This window comes from Lethenteron reissneri, unplaced genomic scaffold (assembly GCF_015708825.2).
Source record: "Lethenteron reissneri isolate LAM-NWPU_2019-01 unplaced genomic scaffold, ASM1570882v1 scaffold_1491, whole genome shotgun sequence".
In the NCBI taxonomy this organism is placed as follows: domain Eukaryota; kingdom Metazoa; phylum Chordata; class Hyperoartia; order Petromyzontiformes; family Petromyzontidae; genus Lethenteron; species Lethenteron reissneri.
The window spans coordinates 17,985-33,644 of NW_026891214.1; the positions used below are offsets into that span (position 1 = coordinate 17,985).

The 15,660-nt window shown below is 47.9% G+C and overlaps 1 protein-coding gene across 1 annotated transcript; it reads left to right on the forward strand.

The window, feature by feature from the left end:
• Positions 1-151: 151 nt before the first annotated feature.
• Positions 152-8,048, forward strand: LOC133362464 (zinc finger protein 22-like). Its single transcript, XM_061581414.1, has 4 exons — positions 152-162; positions 493-555; positions 1,908-2,759; positions 7,975-8,048. The coding sequence occupies exons 3-4, from the start codon at positions 1,918-1,920 to the stop codon at positions 8,003-8,005; spliced, it is 873 nt and encodes a 290-aa protein (XP_061437398.1). The 5' UTR covers positions 152-162; positions 493-555; positions 1,908-1,917; the 3' UTR covers positions 8,006-8,048.
• The last annotated feature ends 7,612 nt before the right edge of the window (positions 8,049-15,660 follow it).

A 15,660-nucleotide genomic window follows, 5' to 3' on the forward strand; every position in this document is an offset into this window, starting at 1 on the left:
GTACCCCAGAAAGTGACGTCATGTCATCTGCTGCCGCGTGACGTCATGTCATCTGCTGCCGCGTGACGTCACGTCATCTGCAGCCGCGTGACGTCATCTGCTGCCGCGTGACGTCACGAGCTAACAGGAAGCTGGAGGTCCGCGCGTGAACTGCAATCCGAGGTGAGAAATTCTCATCGTCGTGGTGGTTGTGGTTGTTGTGGTTGTTGTTGTGGTTGTTGTTGTGGTTGTTGTTGTTTACCAAGCTAGAGCCTCGCTCTCTCTCTCGTAGGGATGTCACTAGAGCAGCAGCAGCAGCTTGTGAATCGATGTCCAAGTTGGAACTTTACAACGCGGGGCCTAGACACGCGGGGCCTTGCCTCCTGCCCTCGCCTGGTCGCGTTTGCTTTAATTCCCTCCCTTAAGTTTAATTTGTCTTCACGCGGCTCGCTACTTTGTCACTTTGGTTTATTGTAGATATTAACGCAGTTTTTTTTTTCGTTTTTTTACCAGCCCAAGCCCGCTTGAGCTGCTGTACCGCTCTTGTTTACAGAAGCTACCTGCCCACGACACAAGGTGGGTTTTGTCAACGCGTGTCTCGGTGTTTTGACTTAAAACTTTAGTAATTGCAGCAATTCATATTCTTGGTTCTTTCGGTAAAGTCACGGAGATTAAAAAGAATAACAGATAATAATGTTAAATAAAATAAAAAAAATTGCAAATAAAGAATAAACCCACCACGTTTCGATCGCAACACAAGTGGTCTTTTTTTAATTTAATTTCATGATCTGTTATTTTTATTTCCTATCTACGTGACTTTACCGAAAGAACCAAGACTACGCGTGTCAATGTCTGTCTGTCAAAGACGCTGATGTTGAATGTGGAGGGGAAAACCGGGGCGGGGTGTCTGGTGTAAACTCCACACCACCACCGGTTTACCATGGCACTGTGTGTGACAGTGTCAAGTTTGTGTTTGCAGTAAAGTCTATCAGTGTGTGACAGTGTAAAGATGGTGTGTGACAATGTAAAGTATATTAACTCTGATGAACACGGAGGTTGTAACAAAACAATAGTTTATTTTAGTTTTCCTCTGGAACTCTTTATAAGAGTGGAAACAGGAAGTTAGCACAGCACACACACGTGCAGCAGCTGACGTCAGATCTGTTCATCCCATCATTCAAGGACATCTGAGCCTGGCTTCACACCGCTAAGTTGCGATTGAACAACATTCCTGCTGCTGCGGAGGGAGCTGCTAGGAACGTCGGGTTGCTCGGTCAATGGCCTGCAGGGTCAACGGCGGCGTGGTGTATTCCGCAAATATGCCCGACTGTGAGGGCGGGCACAAGCCGGCGTGAGTAGGTGAAACGTTGAGTTTTATAAGGGCACCACGGGGTGACCAGCCCCTCCCCACCCAGCCCCTTTCTTCCCACCCCCCACCCAGCCCCACCCTCCCCACCCAGCCCCACCCCTCCCACCACCACCCAGCCTCACCCAGCCCCTCCCCACCCAGCCCCTCCCTTCACGACGGACACAACAATCCCCTGTGGGCTGGTGTAACCAGGAGGTTCCTACCAGTATTAATTTACACATTTCTGCATAACACAAATAGGATTGTTTCCAACACCCTTTGCTATGTCAGCCGAATTTAGCTCTTATAAATATTTCTTTTTTAGCCAGACAGCCGAAATTGTGTGCTCGGAGTTTTGGGTTCACATTCATTTTGAAGATGCGAGGGCTTCCAGGCATATTAATGACCATTTAGTCTCTCATTGTGTGCAATAACAGCCCGTGTGATGAATTTGGTAAACTGTTTCACTATATCATGCATATATGAATAAGTATAGACGTGTAAGTCACGTGTGACTGTGTATATATGCATTCCGCTGTGCCTCGATACTAACGTGTAGATGGTGTTGCTTCCTCTGCAGAATTGGTCTGATGGAGCAAAGGCACTCGGCGCGACTCGGTGCGACAAGGCAACAATGCGACCGGTGTGCATACAGCACGGATCATCCTGGACATTTGACACGGCACCAGAGAACTCACACAGGGGAGAAACCCTTCAAGTGCAGTGTGTGTGGGAAGGCGTTTGCACTTTCAGCAAATCTTCATGTACACCAGAGAACACACACGGGAGAGAAACCCTTCAAGTGCAGCGTGTGTGGGAAGGCGTTTTCACAGTCATCTACTCTTGTAGCACACCAGAGAACACACACGGGAGAGAAACCCTTCAAGTGCGGTGTGTGTGGGAAGGCGTTTGCACATTCATCTACTCTTGTAGCACACCAGAGAACACACACGGGAGAGAAACCCTTCAAGTGCAGTGTCTGTGGGAAGACGTTTTCAGATTCATCTACTCTTGTAGAACACCAGAGAACACACACGGGAGAGAAACCCTTCAGGTGCACTCCGTGCGGGATAGCGTTTGCACGGTCAGCACATCTTCAAGCACACCAGAGAACACACAAGCATCAGAAGATCCACCAGGAGTGGAGTCTGAAATCAGCTTGTGAAAGTCAAAGTGCTGCAATGAGCCCATCTGTCATCAAACAAGAACCGGAAGAAAATCCCAGCTTGGACACTTTTAAAGGTAACGAGGTGGAATATGAAGAGGTGAAGGTGAAATGTGAAGAAGTGATGGTGAAGAGCGAAGAAGTGAAAGTAAAATGTGAAGATGAAGATTCAACTCCAAAATGGGACCTTCACATGGATGGAGGCAACGTGAAGCAGGAGGAGAATTCTGACTGTGAGGCAGAGCGAGGCAACTCCCAGCAGTTTGTGTGGGTGGACTTCATAGACAATACAAAGTGAAATGGTTACCCGGTAGATGTGTAAGCTTGAGACGATGTCGGTCTAAGCCAGGGGTCCTCAAACTTTTTAAACAGGGGGCCAGTTCACTGTCCCTCAGACCGTTGGAGGGCCGGACTATAGTTTAAAAAAAACTTTGAACAAATTCCTATGCACACTGCATATATCTTATTTTGAAGTGAAGAAACAAAACGGGAATAAATACAATATTTAAAATGAAGAACAAGTAAAGTTAAATCAACAAACTTGCCAGTATTTCAATGGGAACTATGGGCCTGCTTTTGGCTAATGAGATGGTCAATGTCCGGTTCCATATTTGTCACTGCTCGTCGTAACAAGTGATGCAAGTGTGCATCTATTAGTCTAGATCTGGTTGGAGATTTCAAATGTTTCATTCTGGAAAAAGTCTGTTCACAGACATAAGTGCTGCCAAAGATGGTTGCCATTTTGAGTGCATGGTTCCTGAGATGAGGATATGTCTCAGAGGGGAGAGATGCATAGAAATTATGAAGGCTGCTTGACTTGAATGCGTCTTTCAGAGAGTCACAATTCTGCAGTTCAGCCAGTTCCATTTGGTAAATTGTATCCACATTTTCAATGTCAATAGAAAATGGGTTACGGAAAAGCTGTATGTCCTGTTCATGGAGATGAAGCTCTTTAAATCCAAATTGGAACTCCTTTTGCAATTTTTCCAGTGAATCCACACGTTTTGTTTGGGAATGCAACCAATGGTTTTTCCGCTAACAGATTTTGAGTTGTGGGGAGATGGCAGAAGTTTTCCTCCTTCACTTGTTTGATGAGGAGGCCTAATATTACTTCAAATGCTTTGACATGTGATTGCATATAACAGATGAGCTTCCCCTTTCCTTGAAGTTGCACATTGAAACTGTTGAGTAGCTCTGTTACATCTGTCAGAAAGGCAAGGTGCCATTTCCATTCTGCATCATTGAGCTCTGGTACTTCTTTGTTTTTTTAAAGCAGAAAAGCTGTCATAGAAACGTTTCAAAACTCTCCCTCGACTCAGCCAACGGACTTCTGTGTGATACAGAACATCTTCATAGTCAACATTTAGCTCAGACAGAAATGCTTGAAATTGTCTGTGGTTTAGTGCATGAGCTCTAATGAAGTTAACACAAGATACCACAAATTTCATAAGAGTCCCACTTCAGTGATTTACTACACAGCGCTTGTTGGTGGATGAGGCAGTGTATGGCTATTGGATGAGAATGGTTATGTTTGTCCATCTCTTGGTTAATGCGAGCAATTACTCCTTTCTTAGACCCCACCATGCTAGGAGCACCATCAGTTGTCACACTGGCTAGTTTAGCCCAGTTCAGCTCCAAACCATTCACAGTTTGGCAAACCTTTTCATAGATATCCTCTCTTCTTGGTTTTTTTCGGTAAAGTCACGTAGAAGGGAAGTAATAAAATAATAAAAATAAAACATAATAAAATAATTCTCACGACGTTTCGGCCACAACGCAAGCAGCCGTCCTCAGGTGAAAGCCAGGTCTGTCGGGGAGACAGCGTCTGAATGAAACCACACGAGCTTGGAGCATATATAAGCTGGGTTGGAAACGGGGGAAAGAGCGCCTTGACAAATAATTTGTATATCAAGAGGAATTTAGCATATTTATGGGACATGCAGGAATGTTATTAGTAGCACGGGCATATGTAGTACTAATCACATTCCTGCATTTCCCATAAATATGCTAAATTCCTCTTGATATTGAAATTATTTTGTCAAGGCGCTCTTTCCCCCGCTTCCAACAAAGCTTATATATGCTCCAAGCTCGTGTGCTGTTTCATTCAGACGCTGTCTCCCCAACAGACCTGGTTTTCACCTGAGGACGGCTGCTTGCGTTGTGGCCGAAACGTCGTGAGAATTATTTTATTACTTCCCTTCTATGTGACTTTGCCGAAAGAACCAAGAAGATGAGTCCCTGCAGTCACGAAAGCTTTAAATCGAAAGATATCCTCTCCTGTAGTTGTTCCTTTGATGCTTTGCAGTGCAGCAAGCTCTTCTGTGACTTCGAAATAGTCATTCGTCGCACGAATAAAAATTTGAAGTTGTGCAGAATCACGAACATCATTGCTTTCGTCGAGTGCCAAGGAAAAATAGGAAAGTTTTTTGTGGAGTTTTGCAAATGCTGATGCAAATTGTCTCCCATTTCTTCAATCCTCCGTGTAATTGTAGGTCCTAAAAGACTCACTGTACTAAATAAATCGGCCTTCTCTGGACACATCTCTTTGGCAACAGAAAGAAGGCATTCTTTAACAAATTCTCCCTCCACGAATGGTCTGCCAGTGCACGCTATTAGCTTGGAAACTTGAAAACTTGCTCGCAGTGATGAAATATTTAGCTGCTTCTGCTTCACTAAACTATTTCGCTGAGTTGTTAATGTATTTTTCAGTTTTAATATTTTATCTTTTCTCACTTCTCCGACCAAACAAGCATATTTATCTTTATGTTGAGTTTTATAGTGTTGACGTAAATTGTATTCTTTGAACACAGACACTATATTCTGGCATATCAGACACACAGCTCTTTCCTTGTACTGCATGAACAAATAATCATAAGTCCACTGTTCTTTGAATATCCTACACTCCGAGTCAATTTTTCTCTTTCTTGACATCATTGTTTCCTAGGGAGTCAAAATTGCTATTAGTAAAATACCAATATATACAGCGCTACAAAAACAATATACCAGCAATAACTTTGCCCACACAGAGACATACAGACTGCACTGCCCATCAATGCAGTCTGATTGGGGGGAACTCCGCCCCCTCTCCCTCTTCCACCAATGACCGTCCTTCTCATGTAGAAAAAAAGTAACAGACAGGCAGCGGCGGCAAAAACACCCGGCGGGCCGGATAAATGTCCTCGGCGGGCCGCATGTGGCCCGCGGGCCGTAGTTTGAGGACCCCTGGTTTAGACCTTTATGCATGTAGGTGTGTGTGTGCGTGCGTGTGTGCTGCGTCGATGGTGTTGGTTGCACCACACCCTCGTGCCAGCCTTCATTGGTGCACCCTCGCAACACTTGTCCCAAGAGTCGACGCGGGCTTCACGGGCGATCTTTGTCATTGCGTGCGTGTGTATGATAGAGGGCAGCGTGTGTATGATAGGGGCAGCGTGTGTATGATAGGGGCAGTGTGTGTGTGATAGGGGCAGTGTGTGTATGATAGGGGCAGCGTGTGTATGATAGGGGCAGTGTGTGTGTGATAGGGGCAGTGTGTGTATGATAGGGGCAGCGTGTGTATGATAGGGGCAGCGTGGTGTGATAGGGGCAGCGTGTGTGTGATAGGGGCAGCGTGTGTGTGATAGGGGCAGCGTGTGTGTGATAGGGGCAGCGTGTGTGTGATAGGGGCAGTGTGTGTGTGATAGGGGCAGCGTGTGTATGATAGGGGCAGCGTGTGTGTGATAGGGGCAGCGTGTGTGTGATAGGGGCAGCGTGTGTATGATAGGGGCAGCGTGTGTATGATAGGGGCAGCGTGTGTGTGATAGGGGCAGCGTGTGTGTGATAGGGGGCAGCGTGTGTATGATAGGGGCAGCGTGTGTATGATAGGGGCAGCGTGTGTATGATAGGGGCAGCGTGTGTGTGATAGGGGCAGCGTGTGTGTGATAGGGGGCAGCGTGTGTATGATAGGGGCAGCGTGTGTGTGATAGGGGGCAGCGTGTGTATGATAGGGGCAGCGTGTGTGTGATAGGGGGCAGCGTGTGTATGATAGGGGGCAGTGTGTGTGTGATAGGGGCAGCGTGTGTGTGATAGGTGGCAGCGTGTGTATGATAGGGGCAGTGTGTGTATGATGGGGGCAGCGTGTGTGTGATAGGGGGCAGTGTGTGTGTGATAGGGGCAGTGTGTGTATGATGGGGGCAGTGTGTGTATGATAGGGGCAGCGTGTGTATGATAGGGGGCAGTGTGTGTATGATAGGGGGCAGTGTGTGTATGATAGGGGCAGTGTGTGTATGATAGGGGGCAGTGTGTGTATGATAGGGGGCAGTGTGTGTGATAGGGGCAGTGTGTGTGTGATGGGGGCAGTGTGTGTATGATGGGGGCAGTGTGTGTGTGATGGGGGCAGTGTGTGTATGATAGGGGCAGTGTGTGTGTGATAGGGGCAGTGTGTGTATGATGGGGGCAGTGTGTGTATGATAGGGGCAGTGTGTGTATGATAGGGGGCAGTGTGTGTATGATAGGGGGCAGTGTGTGTGATAGGGGCAGTGTGTGTGTGATAGGGGCAGTGTGTGTATGATAGGGGCAGTGTGTGTATGATAGGGGGCAGTGTGTGTATGATAGGGGCAGTGTGTGTATGATAGGGGCAGTGTGTGTATGATAGGGGGCAGTGTGTGTATGATAGGGGGCAGTGTGTGTATGATAGGGGCAGTGTGTGTATGATAGGGGGCAGTGTGTGTATGATAGGGGGCAGTGTGTGTATGATATGATAGGGGCAGTGTGTGTATGATAAGGGGCAGTGTGTGTATGATAGGGGGCAGTGTGTGTGTGATAGGGGCAGTGTGTGTATGATAGGGGCAGCGTGTGTATGATAGGGGGCAGCGTGTGTATGATAGGGGCAGCGTGTGTGTGATAGGGGGCAGTGTGTGTATGATAGGGGCAGCGTGTGTGTGATAGGGGCAGTGTGTGTATGATAGGGGGCAGCGTGTGTATGATAGGGGCAGCGTGTGTGTGATAGGGGGCAGCGTGTGTATGATAGGGGCAGCGTGTGTATGATAGGGGGCAGCGTGTGTATGATAGGGGCAGCGTGTGTATGATAGGGGCAGCGTGGAGCGGAGCGCGCGCGGCTGCGTGGATGGAGAGAGCGGAGGAGGAGGAGCTGGTGGTGGGTCGTGGTGGCTGTGGGCCGCCCACGTGATCCTGGGGGCTCAAGGGTAGAATGCCACGTGGGAATGTTGTGTGAGTCCCAGGGCAAATTGTCCCTGCTGATGCCCCCAATACCCCCCCCCCCCATCTGCACGGCTCTGTGTGGTGGCGAAGTGGAGGTGGTGGACAATCCAGAGGGTGTTGCGTGGATGAAGATTGAGATGAGTAGAGCGTACGGTGTTAGTGACCGTGAAGAGGAGTGAGTGGTGGTGGTAGTTGGGAGTCGTGGTGGTTAACAGTCGACACGAATGAGGCGCGTGATTTGTTTGTTGAAATTCCTTCGCGCCGTACGTTGCCAACCTGCTCACAGGAGGTGCGGGGAAGACGACGCTGCCGATTGATCCTCGCAGCTGCAGGTGAAGGAGATGGTGCTGCACACTCGCGCCGTGCCAGGCCAGCGTGGGGCAGTGGAGCGGGGGTCGGGGTGGGCAGCTTGGAGCGACTGCTGCGGAGGTGGTCGCTGGCTGACGAGGGGTGATTGGGGGGCACTGGGACACGGGGGGCCATGAGAATCTTGGGACCTGCTCCCCCTCCCCCCTCCCACACCCGCGCCGATATCATCCCGCACAGACAATGACAAATGTCAAGAGAGGTACGGGGGGGGAGGGGCGGGTTTGGTCTCGGGGGTCACGACGCCGATCGTGGAGGAGGGGGCAGTGTCTCTGGGGACGCAGGCAACGAGGGCGCGCGCCAAAGACACAAAGACAAAGATCACCCGTGTAGCCTGCACAGGCTGTTGGGGCAAGTGCTGTAGCGAGCACCTATAAGGCCGGAACGGTGGAGGAGGGGGTGGGAGGCCAGCACCACGCCCGGCCGCTTTATCTCCCCAGTGGCGATGTTTACACACCGCACCAGGTACTCATTTGAGGCTGAGTCGACCCGGGGGAGGCGCAGTGCCGGTTCAGGTAATCGTCGCTGGTTTTGGCCGTGAGCGGGAATATAACTCGGGGATCCGGGTTCGTAGTGCAGCGCGCTAACCGCTGCACCACCACTCCTCGCCACACTGACACACACACTGACAGCCTGACACACACACTGACACACACTTTTTAGGACAAAATATATTTAATTACCAATTGCTTAATGGTGCAATGCAATCATCTGACCCATAGGTGGCAGCCATCTCAAGCCAGAGGACTTTAGCCGCCACGCATATAAAGGATTTATAGTGAAAAACTTTGTTTTTACGGGTTATACTTGTTTTTTAGTTGAAGCGTAAATTATAGGAGGCGGCTATTTTATCTCGCTCCGTGTCTCGCTCCGTCGTTATTGCCGATATCAACCGTGTGGCCGGCACGGACGAGGAACGCGAGCAGTGCGGTCCGCGTTGCGCGAGAGATGCCGACGAGAATTGGCAGCAGAAAGAACTCCGATTTGCCACGGCGTCGTCCGGGTTTTGTTTATTCGTTGCTCCTTCGTTCGTTCATCATCAAAATCACACTTTGTGCGTGCAGAACGAGCGCCGCTTGAACCGAGAAGGGGCATTCAAGGGCACGTGGGAGTTGGCGTCTCTGTCACGTGGTACGCGTCACACGGTGTCTGCAACGTGACGAGTTTCTTCCGCTGCTGGAGCTTCCCTTGGCTCGCCCGTCCAAGCTTCAATCTGACGTCGGGACGTTTCCAACAACAACAACACAAAACACTCGGCGAGTCGGCGAGGGAGACGATGAAGGCGAGTTTACAAAGCGCGCTCACCTCATCCATCAGTCACCTGTGTGAGTGCTAGGTGTGTGTGAGTGTTAGGTGTGTGTGAGTGTTAGGTGTGTGTGAGTGTTAGGTGTGTGTGAGTGTTAGGTGTGTGTGAGTGTTAGGTGTGTGTGTTAGGTGTGTGTGAGTGTTAGGTGTGTGTGTGAGTATTAGGTGTGTGTGAGTGTTAGGTGTGTGTAGGAGTCTGTGTGTGTGTGAGTGTTAGGTGTGTGTGAGTGTTAGGTGTGTGTAGGAGTCTGTGTGTGTGTGAGTGTTAGGTGTGTGTGAGTGTTAGGTGTGTGTGAGTGTTAGGTGTGTGTGTTAGGTGTGTGTGAGTGTTAGGTGTGTGTGTGAGTATTAGGTGTGTGTGAGTGTTAGGTGTGTGTAGGAGTCTGTGTGTGTGTGAGTGTTAGGTGTGTGTGAGTGTTAGGTGTGTGTAGGAGTCTGTGTGTGTGTGAGTGTTAGGTGTGTGTGAGTGTTAGGTGTGTGTGAGTGTTAGGTGTGTGTGTTAGGTGTGTGTGAGTGTTAGGTGTGTGTAGGATGTCTGTGTGTGTGTGTGAGTGTTAGGTGTGTGTGAGTGTTAGGTGTGTGTGTTAGGTGTGTGTGAGTGTTAGGTGGTGTGTTAGGTGTGTGTGAGTGTTAGGGTGTGTGTTAGGTGTGTGTGAGTGTTTAGGTGTGTGTGAGTGTTAGGTGGTGTGAGTGTTAGGTGTGTGTTGAGTGTTAGGTGTGTGTTAGGTGTGTGTGAGTGTTAGGTGTGTGTGAGTGTTAGGTGTGTGAGTGTTAGGGGTGTGTGAGTGTTAGGTGTGTGTGTGAGTGTTAGGTGTGTGTGAGTGTTAGGTGTGTGTAGGAGTCTGTGTGTGTGTGAGTGTTAGGTGTGTGTGAGTGTTAGGTGTGTGTAGGAGTCTGTGTGTGTGTGAGTGTTAGGTGTGTGTGAGTGTTAGGTGTGTGTGTTAGGTGTGTTGTGAGTGTTAGGTGTGTGTGAGTGTTAGGTGTGTGTGTTAGGTGTGTGTGAGTGTTAGTGTGTGTTAGGTGTGTGTGAGTGTTAGTTGTGTTGTGAGTGTTAGGGTGTGTTGAGTGTTAGGTGTGTGTGAGTGTTAGGTGTGTGTTAGGTGTGTGTGAGTGTTAGGTGTGTGTGAGTGTTAGGTGTGTGAGTGTTAGGGGGTGTGTGAGTGTTAGGTGTGTGTGTGAGTGTTAGGTGTGTGTGAGTGTGTGGTTAGGTGTGTGTGTGTGTTAGGTGTGTGTGTGTGTTAGGTGTGTGTGAGTGTTAGGTGTGTGTGTGTGTGTTAGGTGTGTGTGTGTGTGAGTGTTAGGTGTGTGAGTGTTAGGTGTGAGTGAGTGTAGGGTGTGTGTGTGTTAGGTGTGGGTGTTAGGTGGTGTGAGTGTCTGTGTGTGTGAGGTTTAGGTGTGTGTGAGTGTTAGGTGTGTGTGTAGTGTTAGGGTGTGTGAGTGTTAGGTGGTGTGAGTGTTAGGTGTGTGTGAGTTTAGGTGTGTGTGTAGGTTGTGTGTGTGTGAGGTTGTGTGTGTGAGTGTTAGGGTGGTGTAGGTGTGTGTGAGTGTTAGGTGTGTGTGAGTGTTAGGTGTGTGTGAGTGTTAGGTGTGTGTGAGTGTTAGGTGTGTGTGTGTTAGGTGTGTGTGAGTGTTAGGTGTGTGTGTGTTAGGTGGGTGTGAGTGTTAGGTGTGTGTGAGTGTTAGGTGTGTGTGAGTGTTAGGTGTGTGTGAGTGTTAGGTGTGTGTGAGTGTTAGGTGTGTGTGAGTGTTAGGTGTGTGAGTGTTAGGTGTGAGTGAGTGTTAGGTGTGAGTGTTAGGTGGTGTGTGTTAGGTGTGTGTGAGTGTTAGGTGTGTGTGAGTGTTAGGTGTGAGTGAGTGTTAGGTGTGAGTGTTAGGTGTGTGAGTGTTAGGTGTGTGTGAGTGTTAGGTGTGTGTGAGTGTTATGTGTGAGTGTTATGTGTGAGTGTTAGGTGTGTGTGAGTGTTAGGTGTGTGTGAGTGTTATGTGTGAGTGTTAGGTGTGTGTGAGTGTTAGGTGTGTGTGAGTGTTAGGTGTGTGTGAGTGTGTAGGTGTGTGTGAGTGTTAGGTGTGTGAGTGTTAGGTGTGTGAGTGTTAGGGTGTGTGAGTGTTAGGTGTGTGTGTAGGTGTAGGAGTGTGTGTGTGAGTGTTAGGTGTGTGTGAGTGTTAGGTGTGTGTAGGAGTCTGTGTGTGTGAGTTAGGTGTGTGTGTTAGGTGTGTGTAGGAGTCTGTGTGTGAGTGTTAGGTGTGTGTGAGTGTTAGGTGTGTGTGAGTGTTAGGTGTGTGTGAGTGTTAGGTGTGTGAGTGTTAGGTGTGTGTGAGTGAGTGTTAGGTGTGTGTAGGAGTCTGTGTGTGTGTGTTAGGTGTGTGTGAGTGTTAGGTGTGTGTGAGTGTTAGGTGTGTGAGTGTTAGGTGTGTGTAGGTGTGTGAGTGGTAGGTGTGTGTGTGTGTAGGTGTGTGTTTAGGTGTGTGTGAGTGTGAGTGTTAGGTACTTTGTTGTTTGCGATCCAGAACAGAACATCCCGGTTGACACATATGGAGGCACTCATTACCACACGGCGATTCGCTCAGCTACCCCGACGCAAACATCTGCGCTCAATCCACCACAGCGTCAAAGTGATACTCGCCTGTGCTCCGTCAATATCAACCCGTGTACGAAGGCAAAATAACATATTTCTATCGCGCCACGTTGGATAAAAAACACACCGTCAGAAAAGATCGTGTTAACGGTTCAAAGAGAGTTTTTTTTTATTGTCAAAACTTGTTTAAACAAATCATACTGTAGCTATTCCAGGGAATTGCACATTCGAATTGAACGTTCTCATGCGCTGTATGCACCTGGTACCAGTTACATGAAAGGCAGTGATTGCTACAAAATATAAAGCACATTGCAAAACGTACAGGTGGTTTTGGGCTCCGTATGCACACTCAACATTGGATATATTTTTTCCGAGTGGTTTATCCAGAAAAACAATTCCTCAAATTGTACTTTAAAGGTTTTTGGCTTTTAATCAAAGCTCAATAATATCAACAGCCCTTGTTCAATCCACTCCAAGATGCAGGCAGTGACCAGACGGGTACTTCACCAGTGGTCAGCGCCCAAACAATCAGCAGTTCGGATGTCACCCTCAAACTCGGGTTTCTGAATCCACAGCACAATCACGTTCCTTCACAGTGGCCAGCTAGGAACTTGGTTGGGCAGAAAGCTCGCGGTCACGTGACGCACTTCAACCAATCGGGGAGCGTGCTACGCGGTGGGAGGGGCTATGCACGACAGACAAATAATCCCTGGTGGGCGGTGGGGAACTGTTGTTCCTACCTGTAACAAAAAATTAACCCGTAAAAACAAAGTTTTTCACTATAAATCCTTTATATGCGTGGCGGCTAGAGTCCTCTCGTCCTCTGGCTTGAGATGGCTGCCACCTATGGGTCAGATGATTGCCTGCCACCATTAAGCAATTGGTAATAAATATAAATAAAAAAATTCCCTAAACAGTGTAAAATTTGGAACAAAATGTTTTCACGAAAATAAATTGTCACGCACAACGAGTCTGTGTGCAAAATGTCAGCTCGATTGGATGACGGGAAGTGGCCGTTTAAAAAACGACCGAAAGATTTGCACGGTCCTAAGCAAGCAAGCAAGTGAACTTAATATAAAGGATTTAAAAAACCCACTGCATATATACGCTTAAGACAGCTCCATGAACACTAAGTGTAGACAGGTGTTGTTCTCTCTACATCTGCTACCAGCAGCAAAGTCTATAAAACTTTGCAGAATGGAACATGTCACAAATCAACTTTATTTAGGCATTTTTGGGGTTGTTATCAAGTAGGTGAGAGCAGACAGGCCCCGTACAACAATCTTCTGGAGTATGAGAAAATCTGATTTTGCAAAAACCTTCCCACTTCGTGTTCATCCTTCCAATAGATGCAAATTTGAAACGATCTTTGAACAGTCGAGCAAATGCACACAAACAAAAAAGCACATTGCGTCTGAACATGGCTATCTCTCTGCATGGAAACAAAACGAGTTGTATATTTCAACTCGAGATGACTTAAACGGTTACGTTTATCTGTAGGACGTGACTTTTACCGAAAAAACCAAAGAATAATTCCTGCAGTCACGAAAGCTCCAAATTAAGAAGGAACAAAACTGACAAGTCCGTCACTTCTTTCTTGGAAGAGACAAGTTCCTGCCTTGGGTGGTAAGCCAAGATGCTACTTTATATTCTATGTAACTGCATTCTGTAAAAAAAAAACTATGCAAACAAGCTCAAAGGAATTTCGATTTAAAGCTTTCGTGACTGCAGGGCTTCATCTTTTGGTTCTTTCGGTAAAGTCACGTAGAAGGAAATAAAATAATAATAAATAAATAAAACACGACTGTCTTCTCGACAGACCTGTTTCTTCACCTGAGGACGGCTGCTTGCGTTGTGGCCGAAACGTCGTGAGAATTAATTTATAAAAAAAGTATTACTATTTTATTATTTCCATTCTACGTGACTTTACCGAAAGAACCAAGAAGAAGCTCAAGGAAGTTATTGAAACTGCGAGTGAAACGACACTAGCTTATCTTCTTGGTTCTTTCGGTAAAGTCACTTAGAAGGAAAATAATAAATATAAAAATAAAACATAATAAAATAATCTCACTACGTTTCGGCCACAACGCAAGCAGCCGCGCTCAGTGGAGAACAGGTCTGTCGACCGTGACTTTACTGAAAGCCAAGATGAATCCCTGCAGTCACGAAAGCTTTCAATCGAAAGACACCAGCTTATTTACCCCAAGGGCTTTTCATACAAAGTGCATCCCACGGCCCACAACCTCCCACCATCATCCATCTATCACCCCCCTCCTCTCCTCACTCCAGCCCCTCTTCTTCTTCGATGTCAGAGCATGAAGACAATTTTGGCATCTTGCTCCTGGGCACCTCCAGGCTGCTACTGCCTCCCCAGCTGCCAGCACGAGGAAAGTCAACGGCTTGGCGAGCGTGCGCTCGCAAATTGTATTTGGCAATGCTGCTTTTGCGATACCGATTGCCGACAGAGGACAGATGACTGCCAGAGGGCCGCAGTGCTGGGAACACTTTGGCACGGATGCCATCCTTGGTGTCGATGCCATCATCGTCGTCGTCCTCGGAGCTGAGGTGGACTGTCTCTTCACTGGACGAGCGCTGCAGTGTCGTCTCGCTGGAGATCGTGGTGGACACGCCATGCTCTTCGATTCCACTCAATAGCAGTCGCTTTTTGGCTTCTGGGACTCCCAGTTCATCCAAGTCCTAAAATCCAGCGAAACACAGAAATATGCACACACACACAAATTTTGTTCAGCGATCCAACATTGATAATTGGTTTTTTACCCTTCTATCTGGCAACAAAACTGACACCTTTTTACAAGCAGTCATGTTTGTATAAACCGCAATACTTGCAGTCATAATACAAACAAAAGACATAACTCTGATAATGTATGCACTGTCCTTGAAGTTGATTGGTCCACACCCAGACAAGTATTGCGGTCTATACAAACATGACTCCTTGTAAAAAGGTGTCAGTTTTGTTGCCAGATAGAAGGGTAAAAAAACAATTATGATATTTTTACTGGCAAATGAGGTTCCCATAGTGTACGATACAACATTCTTCAAATTTCTGACGACGTGTATTCCTCAGAGTAATTAATGTACAAAATCAGTCGGTATTACCGGTAGGAACCACCTGATTCCACCAGCCCACAGGGGATTATTGTGTCTGTCCGTCGTGCATCCAAAAATGGGAGGGGTGGGATTGGGTGGGGAGGGGCTGGGTGGGGAGGGGCTGGGTGGGGAGGGTGGGGTGGGGCTGGGTGGGGGGGCTGGTCACCCCGTGGTGCCCTTATAAAACTCAACGTTTCACCTACTCACGCCGGCTTGTGCCCGCCCTCACAGTTGGCCATTGACCGAGCAACCCAACGTTCCTACCCGCTCCCTCCGCAGAGAATGTGTTTTTTGTACCCACTACTGGATCAGGACTCCTCAGCCTCCTCACTCGAGCTATGTGACGATCCATCTATCAACGACACACGAACTAATCTTCTCACAACTCGAATCTCTGTGGTGGTCATCCTCTTGGTGATGTGTGCTCTACTTTGGATGCCACTCCAACACCGGTCTTGTTTCCCAGCCACAATGCAGTCCAGTGATGTGCCCTTGCCCAAGCCCATCTACTTTTTGCAGTTGTCAATGTTTCTTATTTGCATGTTTCGGTATCCACGTGTAATGGGTTCCGGAGACACTTGTAGAGGTAACTTCTTTATTACAATACAACACTCCAA